General features: G+C 46.6%; 1 protein-coding gene and 1 long non-coding RNA gene across 5 annotated transcripts; one reads left to right on the top strand and one right to left on the bottom strand.

The window, feature by feature from the left end:
• Positions 1-252: 252 nt before the first annotated feature.
• On the bottom strand, positions 253-17,967 carry KHDRBS1 (KH RNA binding domain containing, signal transduction associated 1). Its single transcript, XM_040587808.1, has 9 exons — positions 17,533-17,967; positions 10,558-10,685; positions 9,868-9,984; positions 8,540-8,686; positions 6,438-6,574; positions 5,332-5,545; positions 4,320-4,387; positions 3,944-4,002; positions 253-1,551 (listed from the first exon to the last, which is right to left on the bottom strand). The coding sequence occupies exons 1-9, from the start codon at positions 17,855-17,857 to the stop codon at positions 1,454-1,456; spliced, it is 1,293 nt and encodes a 430-aa protein (XP_040443742.1). The 5' UTR covers positions 17,858-17,967; the 3' UTR covers positions 253-1,453.
• A 376-nt stretch (positions 17,968-18,343) lies between these two features.
• Positions 18,344-20,908, top strand: LOC121085345. 4 transcript variants are annotated; one of them, XR_005827023.1, is made up of 3 exons: positions 18,344-18,440; positions 19,334-19,410; positions 20,237-20,908. It is a non-coding gene; the product is annotated as an uncharacterized LOC121085345 (long non-coding RNA). The 4 variants fall into 4 exon arrangements; XR_005827022.1 differs by having other exon boundaries at positions 19,746-20,908; XR_005827020.1 differs by lacking the exon at positions 18,344-18,440 and having other exon boundaries at positions 18,792-19,410.
• The last annotated feature ends 336 nt before the right edge of the window (positions 20,909-21,244 follow it).

Raw genomic sequence — 21,244 nt, 5'->3', positions numbered from 1 at the left:
AGGATCAAACTGCTTTCAACAACTTCCAGGGGGTGAAAAACAATTTTGCTTGCTTTTTTTTTTTTTTTTTTTTTTAAATTAAGCTCATCCAATGACCTTGACAAACTTTTTGTGAGAATTACAAAAACCACCATTTTTAGAATGTCTCCATGTTTTAAAAAGACAATTAGCTTTAGCATTAATTTAAATTTATTTGAAAAAAAATTGCTATTTTATTGCTCAACAAACAAAATGACAATTCATCACATTTACTTGGATTAAAAAAGGACTAAACTTTATTGACAAACTGCGGCAGACATTTTGACAAGTTTTAGCTACCTATTTAGGCAGACTTACACATGTAGCATTTAATCTTCAAGAACAGAGTGGGAGGACAGTGTACAAATCCAATTAGGACTTTATCCTATGTACAACGTGAAATTTTTCCTCTTTTTCAGCTGCAGTGTCCCTTTTTATGCAAAGCTAGTGTTGAGATACACTTGAACAAGTCAATGGGATTGCTAATAATGACAATTTTTTTTGTCAGTTTTAAACTTGCACTGTGTTATCTGCCCCAAGCACTATAAAAATGAGAAGACTGTAATTTTACAGAGTTCAGACCTACTCACGTAATACTCTGTTTTCTAATATCAAACACTGGGCAATTAGAGCCATGCTTTAATTTGTTTTTCCCTTAAAAGTTCTTCATATAGAATCAAACTAAGAACCCCTTTACACTGAAACATCTGCTTCCCAAGCATCTCTCAACACCGCATGTTCGGGGCTAGATTTCAAAACCCACATAAGAAAAGTCAATTTTACAAACCTAATTTTTTTTTTTTCCTTTTAAGTCAATTACCTTTAAAAAATGCTATTTAATTTGTTTGAGGATCCTTTGTATTAAAATATAAATTTAAGATTCACCAGCAATCTGCTTTTAAGGAAAGTTTGACATCTGAGGTTACTTTTAAACGGTGGCAGCTACTACCGTTACATTATGATTTTAATTCTTAAAAACAGCCCTGAATTTTGAAATGTAGCCTACTTTGGGATTCTGCAACTACAACTTTTATGGGTTCCTTAAAACCAAACTTAATAGGTTAACAAAACCTTAATTTCATAACTGCTAAGCAAAGCATGTCACTTTTGAAACTAACATTTTTAACTCAACTTTTTGTTTATTAAAAAAGGTACAGTTGTGTTTATCTAAACAACGAAGAAAGAAAAAGCCATCTACACACTTAGAAAAAAAAAATTAAAAGTCGGTCCTCTAAATCTATTTAACTCATTTTAAGATACTACGTACAGAAGCCAGAATGCAGGGTGAGGATGGAGTGGGAGAAAAAGGGCCACGAAGAAAAACAGTTAGACAATTACTTGTCTGGTGTGGGTAAAGCAACGGGAATCCTGGGAGATACAAGAATCAGTAACAACTGTTTGCTCATAACTGATATTTTTCCCTCATGTTTGTTTTTTAATAACGTCCGTATGGGTGCTCTCTGTAGGCCCCCTTCACTGGCCTGGCCGGCGGGGCCTTCAGGGAGGGCCTGGTTCCATTCCAGTCATCTTGCCCTGCGGAAAAGAGAGGGATAATGTCAAGGATGCGCTGCGAGCCCAGGGGCACAGAGGAAGCGGTGGTGCCGGCCAGGCTCCCCTCCGGAGTCGACGCAGAGATGTGGGACATCTTCACAGCGGTTTCACCCCAAAACCAGTCTGCAAAACACTCCGCTGTCCATCAAAACCTGTCATTTCCAGCACGTCTGACGTTACCGGAAAAAAAGCCCCTTGCGCGGGATCCCTGGGAAGCGTGCAGCTCCAACAGCCCGGCTCGGTACCGACTTGGACAAACCCAGTGCCTTTTAGCAGTAATTAATTTCAGCAGAGCTGAAGCCAGTTCACGGGGTAGCTCTGGCAGCCAGGCACGGCAGGTTGCAGCAGTCACGGCCCCTCGGGCTAGCAGCCAGCGGCACCTATAAGCCCGGGGTATGTATGGCTGGGGGGGGGGGGGGAGCGGTTGCTACAGGTAGCGCTTCTCTCCTTCCCAGGCGCCCAGCAAGGCAGCTCCTGGATAACTGTGCCAAAATAATTAAGTGCCTACGCTGCGGTAGGATGGCAGTGCGTCCGACTGAACTTCTGACCTGTCTGCTTTCTGACTGTGACTTGCTGTTCCTTCACCTCCACGTTTAGAGAATCAGGAGATTTACAGCCGCAGCTCACGTAGCACCTGCTCATTTCTTCGGAGCAGACATCGCCTGCTAGTGCTGTCCCAGCATCAACTCCTGATGGGACAAAGCGCTCGACAGGACAGCCCAAACCCTTCTGCTACATACAACTGCCACCGAAGCAAATGAAGTTCACACCCCTATTGTCCCTGAGCTAGCTCAAGCCCCAAATATCCAAGCTCAGCTTTCATTACGGCTTGTGCTTGCAACATTCAGACTTGCATGCTTGCCATTCTCTCCAAGGTCACCAGTTTACGAAAGCAAGTGTCTGAAGCCCAGAAGACAGCCGAGCCTGTTCCTACCACCATGGAGCACGTTTCCATTTTCTCAAAACTGTCTCCAGCCTGGCTCAACAATTTATTTCGCTAATTCTGTTTTCATGAAAGCAGAGACCAAAGGAAATTACTGTGGATAAACAGATTAGCTGTGGCAACTTCATGCCAAGTATACAATGAGCATTTTGGCCTTCATATCCCAGACAACACCACCGCTCTCCTACCAAGTAGGAGGCACAAAAGCCTCTTTGTGCTGCGTGACTAACACAGGCAACAAACCAAGCCATTGAAGGCAGGAAAGATAGCCAATGTTACTGACAGCAGCTGTCTACTCAAATGCATCTTGCATTGGAAAAGCATCCCAGGTTAGGCACCTGAATTTGAACTTCTCACAACTTAATCCCAAAACAGGGAACACCCTGAGGCTGGCACAGGAGACAGGCACCATATTAACAACTCTGCTTCCCTTTTACCGGCATGACACAGCAGAGGGTATTCCCAGTTCCTGAGGATCCCAGAAAGCCCCTCCAGCTGGTCATTACCTTCACTACCTGCATTCATTCACACCTTCGGGCAACTGACACCGCTAAAGGGACCGTTTTCAGTCCTGTGGATTTGCGTGCCGTTAAGCAGCTCGCCGTAAAGCTTCTGTAACTTGTTTATAGTTCAGCTTGTTTACAGAGAGAGGCAAATGAATCTTACTCATTGCCACACAGAGATGTCATTCATAAGCTGGGCTATATGAACTGGCTTTAAAAAAACCTACATGCAGTCACCTAATCCTTTATTGCCAGCACCTCAGATATAAGGCTTATTGTTTTCAACAGTTGGTGATTTACACAGTTCTGGCTAAGCTGGTCTCCCACACCCCTTAGTCTAGCCTAAATTGATAGCTTTACATAATTCAAATTAGCTAAACTTCATAGAACACTTCCAAGTCATATTGACCAAAATTTTTCTACCTAGTCAAAGGGAGGCCTTCATACAACATTTAAATCCATTTTTCAAGCAAATGCATAGTGCAGAGTCAGTATCAGCTAGTGGGTTTTTGAGGATAAGGAAGCAGATGGAACCATGCACTCATCCAGCTCAATGAAATATAATCCGTGAAAACCAGACTGCAGCAAAAGTAGTGCTGTGGGTGGAAATCCAGAGCTCTTAAAATATTCTAAAGCTATACGGAAATTAAAAGACAGTTCCTTAGTTAAAAACCGGAATTTTAAAAGTGTCACCTTTGAGACAATCAAGCTAGGTAAGAATCAAAAAACCCACAGAACGCCTTTGGTTGTTCAGACCTGGATAATCTGTAGGGTAGAAATTTCTACCATGAAAACTACTTGAGGCCCTCCTCAGTAAGTTTTTGCTCGGAGCGTGGTGTGGCACTGGAAAACAGCTGGTTGGCCACAAGCAATTCCCAATTATGTGCAGCCCCCTTCCCTGTCAAAAGAACAGTATTCCCAGACATACCATAAGCTTCATAGGTTTCCTGTGCCTCCCCGTGTCCATAATCATAGTATTCTGTGTTCCTGGAAGAGTAATTATGTTGGTTATATTCAACGCTGAAATTGTATTCTTAAACTCACACAGCTTGCACAAAACACTGGAAAAGCAAAAACGCCCAATATTGCTCGTGGCTGTGGTGTGTCTGACCGCTGCTTTTACAGAACTGTCAAGGACACTTGGACACTCCCAAAAGTTATTTCTCAGGCACTCCTGGATCCCAAGAGAATAGGGCACTTTCCCTACAGCTCAAACTGAGAAATGAGTGCTTCCATTCCCTTATAAGAAAACAGAAAAAAGATCATGCATGATTTTCTCAGTCACAGACAGGAGACAAACTTACCCTTGGCCCTGGCTGTAGTAGCCTTCATACCCCTCATAGCTCTGGTCTGCATATGCATCATCATAGCCCTGAAATGGATGATGACAATAACGGCGTTAATGGAAGGACCAAAGCATAATGCCTGACCATGAGTAATGGCAAAACTGAATTCTGACTACAGCAGCTTTCAGAGGAGCCTGTGGCAGGGAAGGTGCTCAATCATAAGACACAGGTAGCCAAGATCTGCTTGTGTCCTGTGGCTAGGGAGGAATGAATATTTACATACTAATATTTACAACGCATTTGAAAGTCATTTATGTGTCTAAGGCTGCAGTTTGTCTGTGGTACAAATCCATGTGCCACGAGGCCTGTAACTTAGCTAAAACACAGATTTACAGGTAGACAAAACCCAATCTATTAATTTATGATAGGTTTCAGTGGAAAAACTAGGAAGTTTTACCAAGAAAAGAAACAGATTTAGAGTATCAGTATTTGTGATGATTCCTAATAATGCTGTTGTGCATCAAACAGTTGTCTTGTTTTTCCTTTAGACTACCAAGAGCACAGATGCCAAGATAAGCTTGGCAGGAGGGTGGTGCTTAGTTCTATGACTTGAAACATCATCATGTTAATTAACATAATTACTTCAAGGATTTTAGGGGAAGAAAGAAACTTTTGGTGTTTCTTGCTTAAAGAATTTTCTTGCAGAAAGAGAACGCAATGAGGACTACATCCATCTTTGTGATGTAATTTTTCTACCATGACAGTTACAGCAAACTTCAGTCTTGGGGCACATTTCAGCTTTATAAAAAACACCCCTTACCCTGGTTTTAGGACACTAGCAGTTCCCCTCTTTGAGGGCTGAAGAGGCAGAGCAGGTCACCCACCCAGCACCACAGCAGTGTCTGCACCAGCAGTCACTTCTTCAAAGTGATCTTCCTGTGGTCAGCCCTTATTTCAATAACGCTGAGCATCTAATAGATGGTCAGCTAGCCGGAATTCAAAACCCCAAAGATTATATATAGTTCCTTACATATTCCTCGTAGGTTTCTGGTGCGGGAGGAGGAGGAAGCGGTATTCTCTGGATGCCAGTGGCACGTGCTCTGGGTGCAGGCGCACCCCGTACTGCTGGGGGAGGGGGAACTCCGCGGGCTACGGCAGCTCCCCTGGCAATGGCACCCCGCACTGGGGCTCCTCGCACAAGGGCCCCCCGAGGAGGAGGAGGGGGAGGACCGACACCACGCCCCCTGGAAAGGAGATGAAAAGGATTGTGAACAGCTACGGCCGTACTGCTGGTGTGCTGAATACTGAGGGCAGCACATACGCTTCTTACACCTGCTTTAAAATGCAACAGCTTGATAAATAAATACAGTTACCATCAACTAAGCCACTTCATCAAGAACGAAAGCGCAAGAATTCGTAGCATTGTTGTGTCACAGGATTTACAAAACCTCTTCTGGTATGAGAACTCTACTGCATTACATGTTGTACAGACAAAGAAATAAATCTGATACAGAACTCTGGGCAAGTAATTTCTCAGAGTTCATTTTAAGCAACCCTCTATCACTAACCTGTAATGACTGCCAGACCTCCAGAACTGTAAAGATCAATGACGAGATGAGCAGGGATGCTTCTGGGCTAAACACTCAGAAGTAAAGACTTCCCCCCCTGCATGAAATAGGTAGTGAAGCAAGAACTACGGTAACGGAGTTTTATCGCCAATTTATCCCAACACCTTGACAGCAGCGACAGAATAATGCCACCCTATAACTTTCAAGGGATGGTCAGCTTAAACTGAAAATGCTTATTCTGCTGAAGGCTACAGAAGCAAACATGACACATCTATCTGCACGATTTTGTAGGCCAGTTTCTGATAGATTACTTTATGAAGCTACCCATTTCAAACATCAAAAATAATACAGGAGGCATTCACCGTGCTAGATCGCACCTTGAAACATGCAAAACATTTGATGCCAGCTTGCTAAAAGCAAGCCTGCAACACAAGGCTAGAAAGCCTTGCCCAAAAGCCAAGGTCAAGGCCAACAGCTGATATGTAAGAACAAGTGGCTTAACCTCATCTGGCAGGATGACTCTGAGCAAGACACAGCATTTCCAGGTCCCTGCTTTTGGGAAAGGTACCTTGGAACAGGTGGAGGCGGCGGTGGAGCAGCTCCCCTTCCTCGCACGGGGACTCCTCGGCCGCGAGTTGGCTCTGGTACACCGTTCAGATAGGAGAGCTCCAAGAATTGCTCCTGACAGATATCATCCATCATATCCTAAGAAGAGGAAAGAGTAAACTCCAAAGAACAGCTAACTAGCCAGTCTGTGCTCCTGGATATGACAGGCTACCGTGCTGGAATCAAAATAACCTGATCGTCCTAAATTAAAATTTGCTGGTTAGTTTTACTGGGATTCGCTCAGCAGGCAGCACTGGACAACTTCCAGCTTTCTCCAAACTGGCCAAGACAGGCACATCACCTGCATGTCCAGGAGCTGCTGTGAGCTCTACAGCTGGTTCCTGGGGAGGGGACCTCTCTCATAGGTGCTCTAGAGGTACCTGATATTTGGCATCCCAAGGGCGTCACCAAGATTTATTTACAAATAGGTGAAGTCAGGCAAGATGTATCTCACCTCAAGCATCTTACAGCTGCCATTGAAAGGCCAGCAACAGGCAAGAGCCCACAGGAGGTAACAACACACTGCTGTGCTCCTGACACACTAAAGGAACAGGATAGGATGCAGCCTGACGAAGAGCAAACACCCATTTGCAAATCCAGGTCGTCTTTTCAAATTCTTAGGAATGCAGTATGTTTCTGACTCAGTGTATTTTTATGGTCTCAGGGGGATCTAGCTTCAGGAATTGGTACAGATCTCTGGTGACCCCACAGAAATCATCGCACCCCACCCCTCCCCTCAACACACAGGCAAGCTGAGCCTTGCACCAGCATCTTCACGATGCCATGGCAACACTACAAAGCAAGGAGTCTCCTACCAGATGTGTCTTCACAGCACTGCTGGCTTCCATAGTGACTTCTCTGTCAATTTTCACAACTTTAACACATTGTTTGAAGGCAGTGATAGATAAGACACTTTAAATAGCAAGGCCGCACACTTGCTTTAGCAGGCTGAGGTTCTGTACATCCCAGTGGCTCCTTGAAGATGACCTCTTTCCTTCAAAGACACTTCACAGCAATCTCTCCTCCTCTCTGTCTCAGACTCACAGAAATCACACCGTACCCATCCCTACTACCCACTGCTCTCAGGTTCCACCCGCCCCTGGCATTGCAGGCAGAACACCTCAGCTCTCCAGGCTCAGCTGCAGAGCACGGTGCCAGGGTATACTCAGCTCTCTACCTGCCAGGTCTCTGAGCCAAGCCAGCCAGAAGCAGGGGGCTCTGTGCGCTTCTTTCCCATTTTGTTTTTTCCTAATTTAGCGAGCAACACTATTGTTTTAATAACCTGTGAAAGACTCCTTCAAGTTCTGCAGTTCTTGGAGGGAATACTCTAGCACTGTCGTGTTACATACTGGCACAAAACTGACATAGACTTGACCACAAGGTCTTACAAGGTTCACCACTAGAAGACATCCCCAAACAGATTAACAACCATCATTGTATAAATGCCTGGTTAGCAAAAAGAGGTTCCTTCACATTACTCATGTTTAAAACGGTAGAAATATTGATTTAACAGGTGTGTTTCAAAATAGCTACAACATGGAATACTACTACTGAGCTGCCTGGGCAGTCACCCACCTCATCTTCTCACCACCCCTTCAGAGCAGAGCAAACACCTCTGTACTTAGCCTCTGATCTGACCAATGAAGTTTTCTAGCCAGATTTCTACACCGTGGGTCCAAGTCAGAGGCACCCCTCCACGAAGTCTCTTCTATGCCAGGCACTGCTAAACTTATTCTCCCTGCTAAAACTGATGCCCAGAGCCATACAAGCTACCCACCCTCCAGTGTCCACAGCTAGTACTGGGTGAGAAACACCTGCTTCAAGTGTTCTATACAATCACCCTGTAAGTGTATGTCTTTCTGCTTACGGTTAGGGGAATAAGACATGCCTTCATGCAAGATTAATGGGGTCATCTTCAGCTGCCACACACACTTAATACTTCAGGCTTTTTTAACTACACCGATTCCTGTAGCACAAGCACTGCGCAAATCCTACCCATCCTTATAGCCAGATTCCCCAACCCATCCACGTCCCTCAAAAAGGAGGGAACACCACTATACATACTGGAACCAGGAACTTCTTGACTTCTTCCATGGCATGAGCCATTAGAGCGTATGCTTCGCAGGGGGGTCCAAAAACTTCAATGAAGACATGCAAATCCATATTTAGATGAGCATATTTAGGATCTCCCCCTTTACGCAGTTCTTCCTCCTGAAACAAAGCAGATTAGATTCCTAAAACTAAGTAAGGTGCAGAGAAACTATTCTTCTTTTACCTGTTTTCTAAGCCTTTACAGGAAACGTCTGTAAAAGCATTTTGGCCATGCCTGGACACAGATCATGGCAACATACGATGGACATGAGCATATAGTATTTTAAAAAGCCACGTGCCATCTATATCTTCCAGTCTTTTATAGCTGCCTTTTCAGGTAACCGATGTTTTCGCTAATGCATTGATGCCAGCCACTTTTTCCAGAAAATTAAGCATATTTAAGCAGTGTTGTTCTTCCTCTACACCACCTTTCTGCCCGAGGTGCTCTCTACCATCTAGTGAAGTCTAATCATAGAATGTCACGGTTTGGGTTGGAAGGGACCTTAAAGATCATCTAGTGTCAAGCCTCCCACCACGGGCAGGGACATCTTCCACTAGACCAGGCTGCTCAAAGCCCCATCCAACCTGGCCTTGAACACTTCCAGGGATGTGGCGTGCCTGAAACAAGCCTGCTGTGTAGCTCTGCTCTCAGATACCCATGATATTCAGATGGCTTCAACCAGCTACAAATACGCTAGAAATGTAGAAGCTTTTCATCCTGCTTAAGTAAAAAGCTGAATTAAGTTACAGGTCTGTTGAATGTTAGCTCAATTTTGGAAGTAAGCAGGAAGAATAGAAATTATTTTCCTATTTTCTGTTAAAAAAACCTCCCAGCGCTTTGTGATTCACTAAACATTACCAGTAAAATACTGCTCCAACATCTTCAGTGAGCCACGAGAATTTAAGGATTTCACAGGGAACAGCTGGAAAAAGGATACTTTTTTTTTTTCTTTCCCTGGAGGGGAAACGTATGCCTTTAGTGAATTACTTTTCACAGAGCAGCTGGGATTAATTCTTATTTTATAAACTTGGTACTTCACCTTTCGAATAACCTACCTCTGCATTCAAGGGTACAGGACATCAAAAGATGATGACAGATCTCTAAGACAGTCACAAAGCATGCATCGCACTTCTGCCCCTATCAAGACCGCTCCCAATATGAACAGAGCAATTTCAGAAGCACGACTTCCTACTGCTTTTCCTTTTGGGTCTTAATGGTTTAATCTTTTGAACCACCATTTCTCACAGTGATATGAAAAGCATTAATACATTATGTATGTTCTCAAGGGTGACACCCTTACCTTTGCTTTATCTCGCATTGAACCCTTCCCAAGCACAGATATCTTAGCACCAGTTTCTTCCTGAAGTCTCTTGATGGTGTTGCCTTGAGGTCCCAAAATCTTTCCAACAAAGTTGAACTGTAAATGAAGGAAAAAAGAAAATTATCTCCAGAGCTCAGTAGCCTTAACAAAAGGTTTTCTGAAGGTTATGCGGGCTGACAAAAAATGTAGCCACTCCATTTTCTCTTCACCTCAGCAAAAAATACAGACCAAAAAATACAAAGGAAAATTTAAGTTCCAGAACATTCTTTTCTGTAGAAATGTTCCACCAGAAAATCCAGCTAAATTGACTCATATAAAGCATTTAATTCTAACATCTACTCTCCAGTAGTTTTACAGGCAGCAAGTCTTAAAAGAGTTAAATGAGTTTTTAACTGTAAAACACAAAGCTCTACAGATGGGAGTATCTATTCTAGTAATAAAAGATCACAACTCTGCATCGCCATTTAGCTTTATCCCAAGACATTCTAGAAATGTAATATATTAGAAATAAGATCCTGCAAGCTTGCATAGGAAAAATTCCATAGCGATCGTGGAACACTGGTATAACTCCTGATGACACTTTGACAGCTACTGTCTCAAAGTCAGCCATAAAATCCACAGAAAATAAGCAAATCACAGAGATTCAGTAAGCTATTTTCTGGCCCTCACCTTGGGGTACTGTTTGACAGGTATCAGAACTCGTTCTTTCAGTTTCATATTCTTGTGGGAAAATAAATCCAGGTAGTTCTCTTCCTCATCCTTCTTTGTTGTTTCACCCTTCTGCATTTTTTCAATTTCTAAACAAGATAAAAATAGGGCTGCTTATATTCCTCAAACAAGCATCATTTTAGAGTTTGAATTATGACAGGACATACCACCCTCATCCTCTGTGAATATATGAACGTTTCTAATTGTATTAATGGAATCTGGACAGAGGCTACCTCTTTATAGTGCTAGCCCAGCTTGCCTCTTCCTCCCTTCACATCTAGGATTCCAGAAGGCCAAAACCGGGATAACGAACAAAAATAAGAACAAACAGTAGAGAATGCCCTACAAATAACTTCAACAGGTAACAGTAGGAAACTGCCAGTACAGTTCTGCGTGTCGCTTCTGCTGTGTCTTCCCCTGTCAGTCCCCAACCTCACGCCTCCACTGCAAACGCAGCACCCACGTGTAGGCTCCTAAACCTACAAAGGAACCAGCCCCAACTACGCTTAACTGCATATGCCTGCTCTAATGCAGCAGCCGTCAGCAAATCAGGCAAGTTTTTAATCATTCAAGCTGCTGCACTATTTGAAATCTGTAATTTCATTAGCGGTGCCAACAAGTACTGACACTACGAATTTCAGTGACGTTGAAAACATTCCTGATAAACAGAAGCTCAAACGAGTGACATCCTAGAGGATGGTCTGGATTATGAAATTCTTATAAGCTGCATTTCATTCCATGAATGCAACTTCATCACACAAGCAATTCATAACGGGGTTTTTAAGTTGTAAGCCTGAGGCACATAGCCATAAAAACGAGTGTCAGAAGTCCTTAACTTGATGCAGGCGATGCAACTACAAATTTTCGTCTCTCAAAATAAGGTTCTGATTTTTAATTGTATATTGTGAATTACAGAATCTTGGAAAAACACTGATGTAGCATGACTGAACTGAAGGCATGCTGCAGCCTGAGGGAGATCTGGAACAAAGTCCAAATAACCTTCTGGAAGTAGGTCATTAAGGTAGGCCAATCAGGAACTAGTCCACAAACACCTCAAATCTGGCTAGAAATTAAACTTCCACTGAGAGATGGCAGGAGACAGTTACCTCATAACAGACAACCCAAATGGAGAAAAACGAACATCATCTTCAAGGCAGGCTCCTACAGTCATTAATGCACTTTCCCTTGTACAAGAATAACACCCAATTTTTTTCATAAGAACATAGCCCATAGCTCACTGGCTTTTCTTTTCCAGAGATGTCTGCTCACGTACAGTTTTTATTTAATGGCCAACAACTAGATGACAAGTTCCCCCAAATTTGGAGCCAATCCATTATTACCGATTTCAAATATCTGATGAACCATTATGCACTCTTTGGTCCAACTAACAAGAAGCTGTCACACCATACAGAGCCATCACAAATTATTATTTACAGATGCTTATTAGGAGAGGAACGTGACCCTTCCTTAAAAATTAAACTGTGTCATTTCAACAGCAAACCCAAGAACTATAAATATTTCTTCTGAGTCGAAAGTGCTCTAAATACAACTTCTCACATCTCAGGGGAAAGAGAGACACTTTCACAAGATTACACACATAACTGGATTAAAGCTGCAAGACAAAACTGAAACTGAAGACTGCTTAGTCATTACCAGAATTTAAAGAGGGCAGCTGCAATATCTTGTGTTTCCTGTGACTTCTGTCCATGTCAGAAACCATATGCTTCAGACTAAACATTCATGTTTACAGTCTCGGAAGACCGGCATATCAGATAGTTGAGGTATTATCCACCTAGTAATATTCTGGTATCATCCAAACAAAAATAGAAACAATGGGTTACCATCATCCTTCTGACCGGATTGCCAAACACAGCCTCAGGGGCTGAAAAGCATCTTTCAAATAATGCAGATCACAAGGAAGTCAAGCGACTAGAGGTGCAACCAAAAAACCCCACCACCTTAAGAAAACACCATCAAATGATCAATGTTTTAATTTTTCAGTTATGGACACAGTAATATAAATTGTTTTTTAGAGATCTAAATATAGAACTTGGAGATCGTGTTGCATAATTATGAAAAAAAGCCTAAATTTTGTATTTCTACTTGCAACAGTACTTTGGCTCCCTTACAGAAGAGTGTTACCATGACTCCTTAGTTTAAAAAAATTACCGGATCTAATCGCTTTGAAAAAAAGATGGCTTGATTTTTGCTTTAAAAAGAAATGATTTCCTGAAGACACTGCAAAAATGAAAAACTCAGAAGTTCAAGCACTGTCAAATTTATAAAGTAACCAAAAGAGCTGGCTGCCTTGGTTAGTTTTTTGTAGCTCTTTAATTGTAGCTACAAGAACAGATCAGATAATCAAGATTTGGAAGCTAAAGATTGCACTGGTGGCCTCATCCTTTGGTTTCAGGCATAGCTTTAGACCCTGTAATGCAATGCAATTACTTCGCAAATATTTTGGTTCTCCAGAAACAGTGAGTGAGTGAATTTCCGAAATTGCATTCTGCATATTAACAAGAAGTGTTTTCTATGCACACATCGAGAATAAAACCACCCTAACACTTTCTTCCTGTAAATTAAACTACCCAGAGGCATCTTCTACCTTGTCAAAACACAACGCAATCAGATGTAAGCCTCTGCAAATCAGTGAATCACAGTTCACACCAACCACACCGCAAAACCCATTTTGCCTCCTGCAACAGTAGCAACGACATCTGGGAATCTGCCTGCAAGGGCAACAAATAATTAACCATTTGCTAAAAATATAATAATAACAATAAAAAAAAAAAGCATTGGATCCACCGTCACCACGTCTTCAAACGAAATACAAAACACAGGAGAAGCAAAAACCCTGCACAGCAGAATAACTCTTCAGTTCTCAATTTAGGTCAGCGCGGGTGACCTAGCAGTCCCCTTCACACCTTCAGAACAAACTCCAAGTCTGGAAATAGGCGTGAAGGAGGACTGAAAGCATGCCACTCGTGACGTGTCCTACTGCTCCGGATTCCAGCGTTATCTGTATGCATTCTGGCTACGCAACATGAAGCAGTACTGAATGAACTGATGAGTGGTAGCAGTTTGTCAGACCACTTACTGATATGAAGGAGAAGCGTACGTATACCTTGAGGGATTAAGCATGCCTCATTTCAGTGCTGATTTTTTAAAGCCGTGTCAGAAGTGCAGCAGAAGGTTACCTTCTTGCCACGGGGAATGTCAGCAGTCTGGCGGCATGTGTGGCAGTGGTTTCCAGGACTTCATGTGGGGCAGTGATTGCATTGTCTCAGAAGAAATCCTAAGGGGTAGGTAAAGGGGGTTGGTAACACCGCTGCTTCACAAGGAGGAGGCTAAGCAGCCACAGTGCTACTCCTGATCTAAGCCCAAGCTCTTCCTTAACAAAAAATAAAACATATTAAACATTGTCCTGCAGCACACTCGTGCTCTGTAAGCAGAGACACATTCCGTTTATTCATAACACTGCGAGTATTACCTTAACGGTACAATAATACTGACCCCGTGCCCGCCCTCCCCCCAAAAAAACACCAAAACCCCAAAAGAGTTTGGGGATGGGAGCCTCTGGAAGAAAGGCCCCCTCTCTCCTACACTACTGCTCCGCAGCTGGTTTGATTTCACAGGAGAGGAAGCAGGGACCTGTTCCTGGACGGACTCTGCCAACAGTGGAAGCTGTAGAATTTGGCAAGCCCGACCCCACTGCTTCCCTCCCGCTTTCTGCTGAAATACCCTCACCCTGCTCCAGCCTGTATGCTGGGATTCATATGCAGACAGCTCTGCTTTGGAGCTTTTGGCTGAGAAGAAAGGGGACTGCCACTAGCACAGGGAAAAGGGCCACGGGGAAGAAACGAAACACTGCTCAAGCATGAGGCAGGGAGGAGAAAGCCTGGAGGTGAGCTATGAGAAATGGCACAGGTAGCGAAGGCTCCCGGGAGAGAAGTGGGAGGAGGTAGAGTCACAGCAGTGACAGGCAGGCTAGCATCAGCATCAAATAATGTTGGCATGGCTTAGCAATACATACATTCAAAAAAGCAACAGCAAAATGGTATTAGCATATCACAGTCTGCGACATCTGGGCACAAGTTCAAGGCAGCAGTTGCAGCTGCTTGGGGGGGGTAGGGCATACACTTGGAAACACAGAAATTCAGATAATCTTCTCCATTTCAGGCTAGTCTTAACTCCACGCGCAGCAAACTTCAGGACATTGTATTGCTTTGGGTTACAGGCAGTTTCTCATCACCCCTGTGACCTCAGCCCATCGCTAATCCCACTATTTGGTTCCTTGGCAAGTCACTCCGGCAAGGCCACCGCCCATCCATCTGACTTTCCCATGCAGCCCTTTTTCCTTCCTAGGAACACACACAGACTGAATGAACCTGGCACAAGAACCGACACGGTCAGCAGGGGATTCTGTTTAAGAGTCCTCCAACACCTCAAGCTGCTCCCTGCTTTGCAACATGTTGCTCGGCGCTCCCTCCCTTCACGGGTCCTGCTCTAATACCCTACCCACGGCTCCAAATCCACCCCTCGCCACCCATCTCCATCCCTCACGGCTCCATGCATCTGGGGATGTACGGGGTTGCATTTAACATCAGGATCAGCTAGATGCTAGCTATATAGAAACTTGTTAATGGAATGACATAGCTCACATATCTATTTGCAGCATAGGAAGCTCAGAGATGACCAGCTCTTTTCACTTGGAGTTTCCTCATGAAATAAAAATAGCTAAGATTACCACAAGAATTAAAAAAAACCACCCCTACGCCTAGCTAACTCACTGGTGAATGTCACCCGTCTTCCCAATGCACGCAAGCAGAGAGGACTGTGCCGTTCAAAACACTGGCATCTCCTCCTGCTCTCCCCGCAGCAGATGGAGGGCATAAATCACAGCGAGGAAAAAGGGGTTTCTTGTTCCTATGGAAGAGGAAGGTCACGCAGCCCCCAAATCACAGGTGTGAGGAAACATGGATCACATTCTAAGGTGCAAGAAATCCCAGTTTTCAGTTTCTGTTCAGGGTGCTGGGTAAGAAACCTTAAAACATAGCCACTTTACTGCCTTTTCATCACACAGTACATCTTTCAGGAATCAGTACCACATTGCTGTGCTGCCCTTCACCTCACTCCTAAATAATGCTAATTTTCTCTAGAAACGCTAAGAATGACAGAAGTATTTTGAACTACTTTTACAGATTGTTTTTAAAGAACTTTTATTTTCAATGTGGAACTCCCGTAGGGCCCCCTCCCAGAGGCAGGCAGGACAAGCAACTTGCACTCCTGAAAAAAGGCTGGAATAGGAATACTGCTGACATTGGATAATCAGTCATTTCTTCGTCTGGAAGTCATTTTCCTTAAGTTGTGCTGGCCATATGCATCACAATCTTTGGCCCAGAGCTAAATTCCAAAGTAAGTTTTACAGCAGTTTCTCCAACATGACATCCCCAAAGGGTGCCATGGCAGTTGCAGAATTCTGAATAATCCAGATCAGTTTGGGGTCATCTGTGCAAAAAGATTTAGTCACCGAAAACCACCGTATTATGTCATATTATCTCTCACGAGCTTCCTGCTCAGATCATCCTGAATTCGGACTGCTAGTGAATGCTCCCAAAGGACAGCAATTTCCAAAATACCCCAAGCAAGCACAAAACATCTGGAGCTCTTCCAATGATCAATTTTAAGTCTCATGAAGCTGCAGTCTACTATCAGCAATTTTCAAATTAATGAAAAAAACTCATAAATCCTTGTTATGCCACTCAAGTGAACGAAGCTTTACTAAGTGGGCTGAGAACACTGTTCTTTGTGTGGGAATTAGCAAACTCCTTATGTTTCATTTCACTGGAAGGCATTATCACTGAGCTGTCGAGCATCAGCTGGCTAAAGGGTTTTTATTAATGAAAAACATTAATTTGATTGCAAATCGGATTATAAAACTAATTTATTTAGATCAAGATGTCCATGAGTGATGCCAAGTTACCCATGATGATATACCTCAGTTCCTTGCACAATGGGAGACAGCAATTCCTAGGAATGATTTCCTCCATTAAAGGGTGAGCTAATAAAGTATCTAGCACTGCACCAACTATGGCAATACTATACATTTTAAAGACTTGAAAAGGCAAAAAAAATAAATCATTTCAAAGCAGAATGGTAAATACCAGAGCGCAAAGCACTCTGCTCATCTGCAGATTGAATTCCTGCGCTAGGTACCTCCCAGCTTCCCCCTAGACGCACATAAAGCAGCAAGTGGTGGCAAATATTTTAACTCCTTTCCATTTGAAGCTGACTACGGTGTCTTGAGGCAGCTGAACCTACTTGAGAGAAGCACCGACCGTGGGTGCGCAGTGGAGATAGGGAAGAATCAGAGCTGCCAGGCGACTGGGCAGTGGTGATGGGGAAGGAGAAGGCCAGTCTGGGCACAGAACAAAGACTGCCATTTCCATTCCCTACTTAGGTTCATCAGAAGCATGAAACAAGCTCTAATACAGATTACCAGAGGGGAAAAATCAAAGAGCTCAGTACCCGTGCCTCACAGGGGCTCAAGCACACACAGGTAGACAACCCCGGCTGTACGGTTCTCTTCAGTCCCCTCGCTCCCCAGGGATGGGAACAATCAATATAACCGCCTACCGCGTTTTAAAAAGAAACTTCTGGGTCTGCGTTCAATCCGGCCCAGGCCCTGCATTAAGCACTGGGCTAAAGAGAGATTAAATAACAGAAATATCTAAGCTTCAACCCCCTAGGGTCGCAGCTCGCACCAGGCAGGGCTGCCAGAAAGGGTCGGCGCAAAGGACGCCCCAGCGAGGGGCTGCCCGGGGGTCCCTCATCCCTCACAAGGGGGTCCCTAGGAGCTGCCTCGGACCCTGCCCGCCCCAGCGTGCACGGAGGGGGGCCCTGCCCGGGGGTTCCACCTTGCCCAGTCCCCCGTACCTGCTGTGAGAAGCTGCATGGCGTGCGTGAAGGACGGGTCGAGGCTGTCCTTCTCGGCCATCAGCTCGGGCAGGTACTTGTTCTCCGGCTCCATCTTGACGGAGGCCCCGGGCAGCAGCGGGGTGGGGGCGGCGGCGGGGGCCTGAGCGGCCGAGGCGGCTGCCGTGGCGCTGGGCGGCAGGAGCGGCGGCGGCTGCGCCCCGGTGGCGGCCCCGCGCCCCCCCCCGCCACGGGGCGGCCGCCGCAGTGGGGGTGCCCCTTGCCGAGCGCCGCCGGGGCCCGGCCCCCGGCCCAGGCGGGCGGCGGGGTCGTCGCGGCGCTGCATGGGGCGGGGGGCGGCGGGCGGCGACGGGGCGAGCAGGCGCGGAGCGGAGCGGGCCGAGCGGCGCTGCCACACCGTCCGCCGCAGCGCCAGGGCCGGAAGTGAGGGGCCGGAAGGACCGCCCCCTGCCCCCCCCTGCCGGCTCCCGCGCGGCCACCTCGCGCACCCCTGCGCCTGCGCAGGGCGCCGCGCGGCCCGCCCCCCACGTGCGCACGCGCGCTCCCCCACGGCGGGCTTCGGCGGCGCCGCGCTCCCCGGGCGCATGCGCAGTGCTGGGCCCGTGGGAGAGGGAGCGAGCCACGTGTGTAGGGAGCACACCCGCCGTTATTCCTGCGCATGCGCAGGCCCGCCGGCGTGACATTAGTCACAGGCTGGTGCGAGAATGAGCCTCCGGCCGGCTCACGGCGCCTGCGCGTTTCTGTAGGCCATGCGCGGCGGCTGCCCGCGCCAGGCCCGGGAGGCTGCCGCGCCTGCGCCCCCCGCGCTGCCTCTAGGCGGCAGCGCTGAGGCATGGAGGGCGCTGTGGGGGCTTGGGCCGGGGGCGGGAGGGGCAGCGCTGCCCCCCCGCCTGGCCTCCGCAGGGACGGTAAGCCAGCGCGGCCTGCCTCGGGGGCTGGGCCCATGGCCGGCCTGTGCTCGCAGAGCTGCCCTGCGGTACGGGGTCGTGGCACCACCCGTGTGGGAGCTGAGTTTTCCCCCTCCGGCCTTCATAGCCCTGCCCTGAAGTACAGGGCCGTGGCAGCTCCCGTGTGGGAGCTGAGCCTTCTTCCTCCCCTCGTAGCCCTGCCTTGTGCTATAGGCCATGGCAGTCCCTGTGTGGGACCTGAGCTTTCCTCTTCCTCCCTTCATAGCTCTGCCCTGCAGTATAGGGCCGTGGCAGTCCCTGTGTGGGAGCTGAGCTTTCCTCTTCCTCCCTTCATAGCTCTGCCCCGCAGTATAGGGCCGTGGCAGTGCCTGTGTGGGAGCTGAGCTTTCCTCTTCCTCCCTTCACAGCCCTGCAGGGCTGTGACAGCACCCGCTGGGAAGGCAACCCCTTGGCGTACATGTCAGGTTGGCCCTGTGCTTTAGAGAGAACAATTTATTTCTGTGTGGCAGGTGATATCGCACGGTGTTGAAGAGGGAAGAACAAGAGTCTTACCAGCTACAATTATTGGAGGTTAAGGAGCTCCATTTCAAGATGCTGGGGTGGAGCTAGTCTTGTCTGCAGTTTTGAAACCCAGCAAAGTGGCATTGAACAGTTTTTCAGTCAGGGTGATTGCAAATGTGAAAACCCTAGTGTGCAGGCAGCAGTTATTTAACTGGCATACAGGATACATTTCAGGCACTACAGCTCCTTAATTTAGTATCAGATGTGGCTTTTTGTTAGTAATTTGACAGTCACAGCACAAGAACATGGGATAATTCGTAAAATTACACATATGCTTTAGCCTGCTAAGGAAGTGTGTGATTCTTACTTGATCTTTCAATATCTTGTGACAGACCACTGCTGTAACAGCCCCTTCTGTGCAGAGCTGAAGCTGATGTTCATGGACAGATGTAACCTCCAATGTCATCAGGTAATGGCCTGAACCTCACCCTTGTCCCTCTTGCCTCCAGGGTGCCGTTTCCAAACGGCCCCCCCCCTGAACCTGTGCAAACCTGTCACTCAGTGGTCAACGGCTGCACAAAATGACTCCCCTGTGTAAGGAAGCTCCTGCTATCGATAGCTTCAGAGCAGCGTGTGTCCCTGCTCTGTGTGTGTGATCTGCTCCTCCTTTGTCAGTTCCCCCCTCATTCACATACTGTTTCTTTTTCCTTCACCCCTGTTATGTACCTTCAATGTCATTCTTGCATATTTTCCACTGAGATTCTCTTTCCCTGCCTGCCATCCCTGTCTCATCCTTACTCACAGCTGCGTCACTTGTAAATGCCATGGCACCTTCCCAGAGCTGGGATGAACAAAGTCTCTTTCCTGGTAACGGGCTGTCATTGCCCCAGGGTTTCCACCTGCTGCCGCAGCCATGCTCTCTGAGCCCACACAGCTCCCATCTTCCCACCACTTCTACTGTGCTCACGGAGCTATGGGTGGCAGCAGTCATTAGCTATTTGATTTGGACCCATTCCTCAAAGAACTTCAGGAAAAAAAAATAAAATTTGTGACTCCTTTAGAGTGTGTTTCAGTTTTTAGAGCTGGGTTGCCTGCTGGGACCCTGGACTGGAAATTAGGAAATCTGGGACCATTTTCCAATATTTCCCAGGCTTACTCAGTGAATCTGGACACTTTACTTAACCAGTCAGTTCACAATCTGTGAATTAAGTAACTTCTACCATCATTCTTCATATTGTCTGGTCTGCTCAGGGTGTAAAGGGGCTGAGACATTCCTTTGTTATTACCTTACGCAGCCTACAGAGAGAGCAGCGAAGCCCTGAGCTTGGCCAGAGTCTCCAGCTGCTTCAGAAATAGTCACTGGGCATAAAATGGACACGCTTTCCTTCCAGACAGCGCCAGGCTGAGGGCAGAGAAGTGAAGTGTTTTCCTCTAGCTGAAAATAGATGGTGTGTGTTTTGGGCCATCCTTGCTTTGTCTTCCCAGTGTTTGTTCCTCTGTGAATGTCTTCTGGGAGCAGCTGATGGCTGGTGTGGATGCAATTGCTTCTGACTGGACTGTTCATCAGCTCCTGGAGCAAATGCCTTTGTTTTGCTGCAGAAGAGGAAGAGGCCCAGCAGCCTGGAGCACTTGATATTGTGCGTTATGCAAATGGCTGTGCGTCAGAGGCAGGGCTGCCTGCTCTGCTGCTGCCTGCTCAGGCGAGAGGCCCTGCAGAGGGCTTCCCGTGGGAGCAGAGAACAGAGGAACTCTTGTTCCAGCTCTTGCTGGTGCTGCTTCCAGCACAGTTGCCCGCTTGCTGGGCTGGGCCAGCAGCAGCAATGCCCGTGGGAATGGTCTGTGTCCCGTGGTTCTGTCCTTTGCTTCTGTATTTATCTCAGCTGGCTGAAAAGGACACGTTAGTCCGTGGCTCCAAATGAAGGTACTTGTTACAGGGGATTAATAAACGGTAACCTCAGAGATGCTAACCCTGCTGTTATTAGGGATCTTTGGGAGCCTCAGTGATTTTCATCCCATGGCTAAATGTTTCTTCTCCCAGGAGGCCAGAGCAATTGCAGAGCTAGAGCCCTGTGCCACGTCCCGACGCTGGGGCAGGCTGCCGCGGTCCTTGCAGCCACTCTCCGTCAGCGGGGCAGCTTTTTGGGGAGAAAACATCACTCCGTGCTCAGGAAAGCCTTGCCTTGGCCCAGCTGAGGGTGTCTCCGTGCCGGCTCCACGTGGCATTTTGTCGGCCTGCCTCGGCTGGGTGGTGTTGGTTCCCCAAGCACGGTCGCACCCTTGCCGAGACAGGCGATGCTGGGAGG

The sequence above is a fragment of the Falco naumanni genome, chromosome 3 (assembly GCF_017639655.2).
Source record: "Falco naumanni isolate bFalNau1 chromosome 3, bFalNau1.pat, whole genome shotgun sequence".
Taxonomy (NCBI): Eukaryota; Metazoa; Chordata; class Aves; order Falconiformes; family Falconidae; genus Falco; species Falco naumanni.
Note: the sequence above shows the minus strand (reverse complement) of the source record. Positions and strands in the feature narration are given on the sequence as shown.

Bases quoted from the DNA above. Each gene is read 5' to 3' on its own strand.
- KHDRBS1 (XM_040587808.1), bottom strand. From the start codon at position 17,857: ATGCAGCGCCGCGACGACCCCGCCGCCCGCCTGGGCCGGGGGCCGGGC. The intron at 10,686-17,532 runs GTACGGGGGACT...TATCTTGTTTAG, and splicing joins CATGCAGCTTCTCACAGCAG to AAATTGAAAAAATGCAGAAG. The intron at 4,003-4,319 runs GTAAGTTTGTCT...TTACTCTTCCAG, and splicing joins TACTACAGCCAGGGCCAAGG to GAACACAGAATACTATGATT.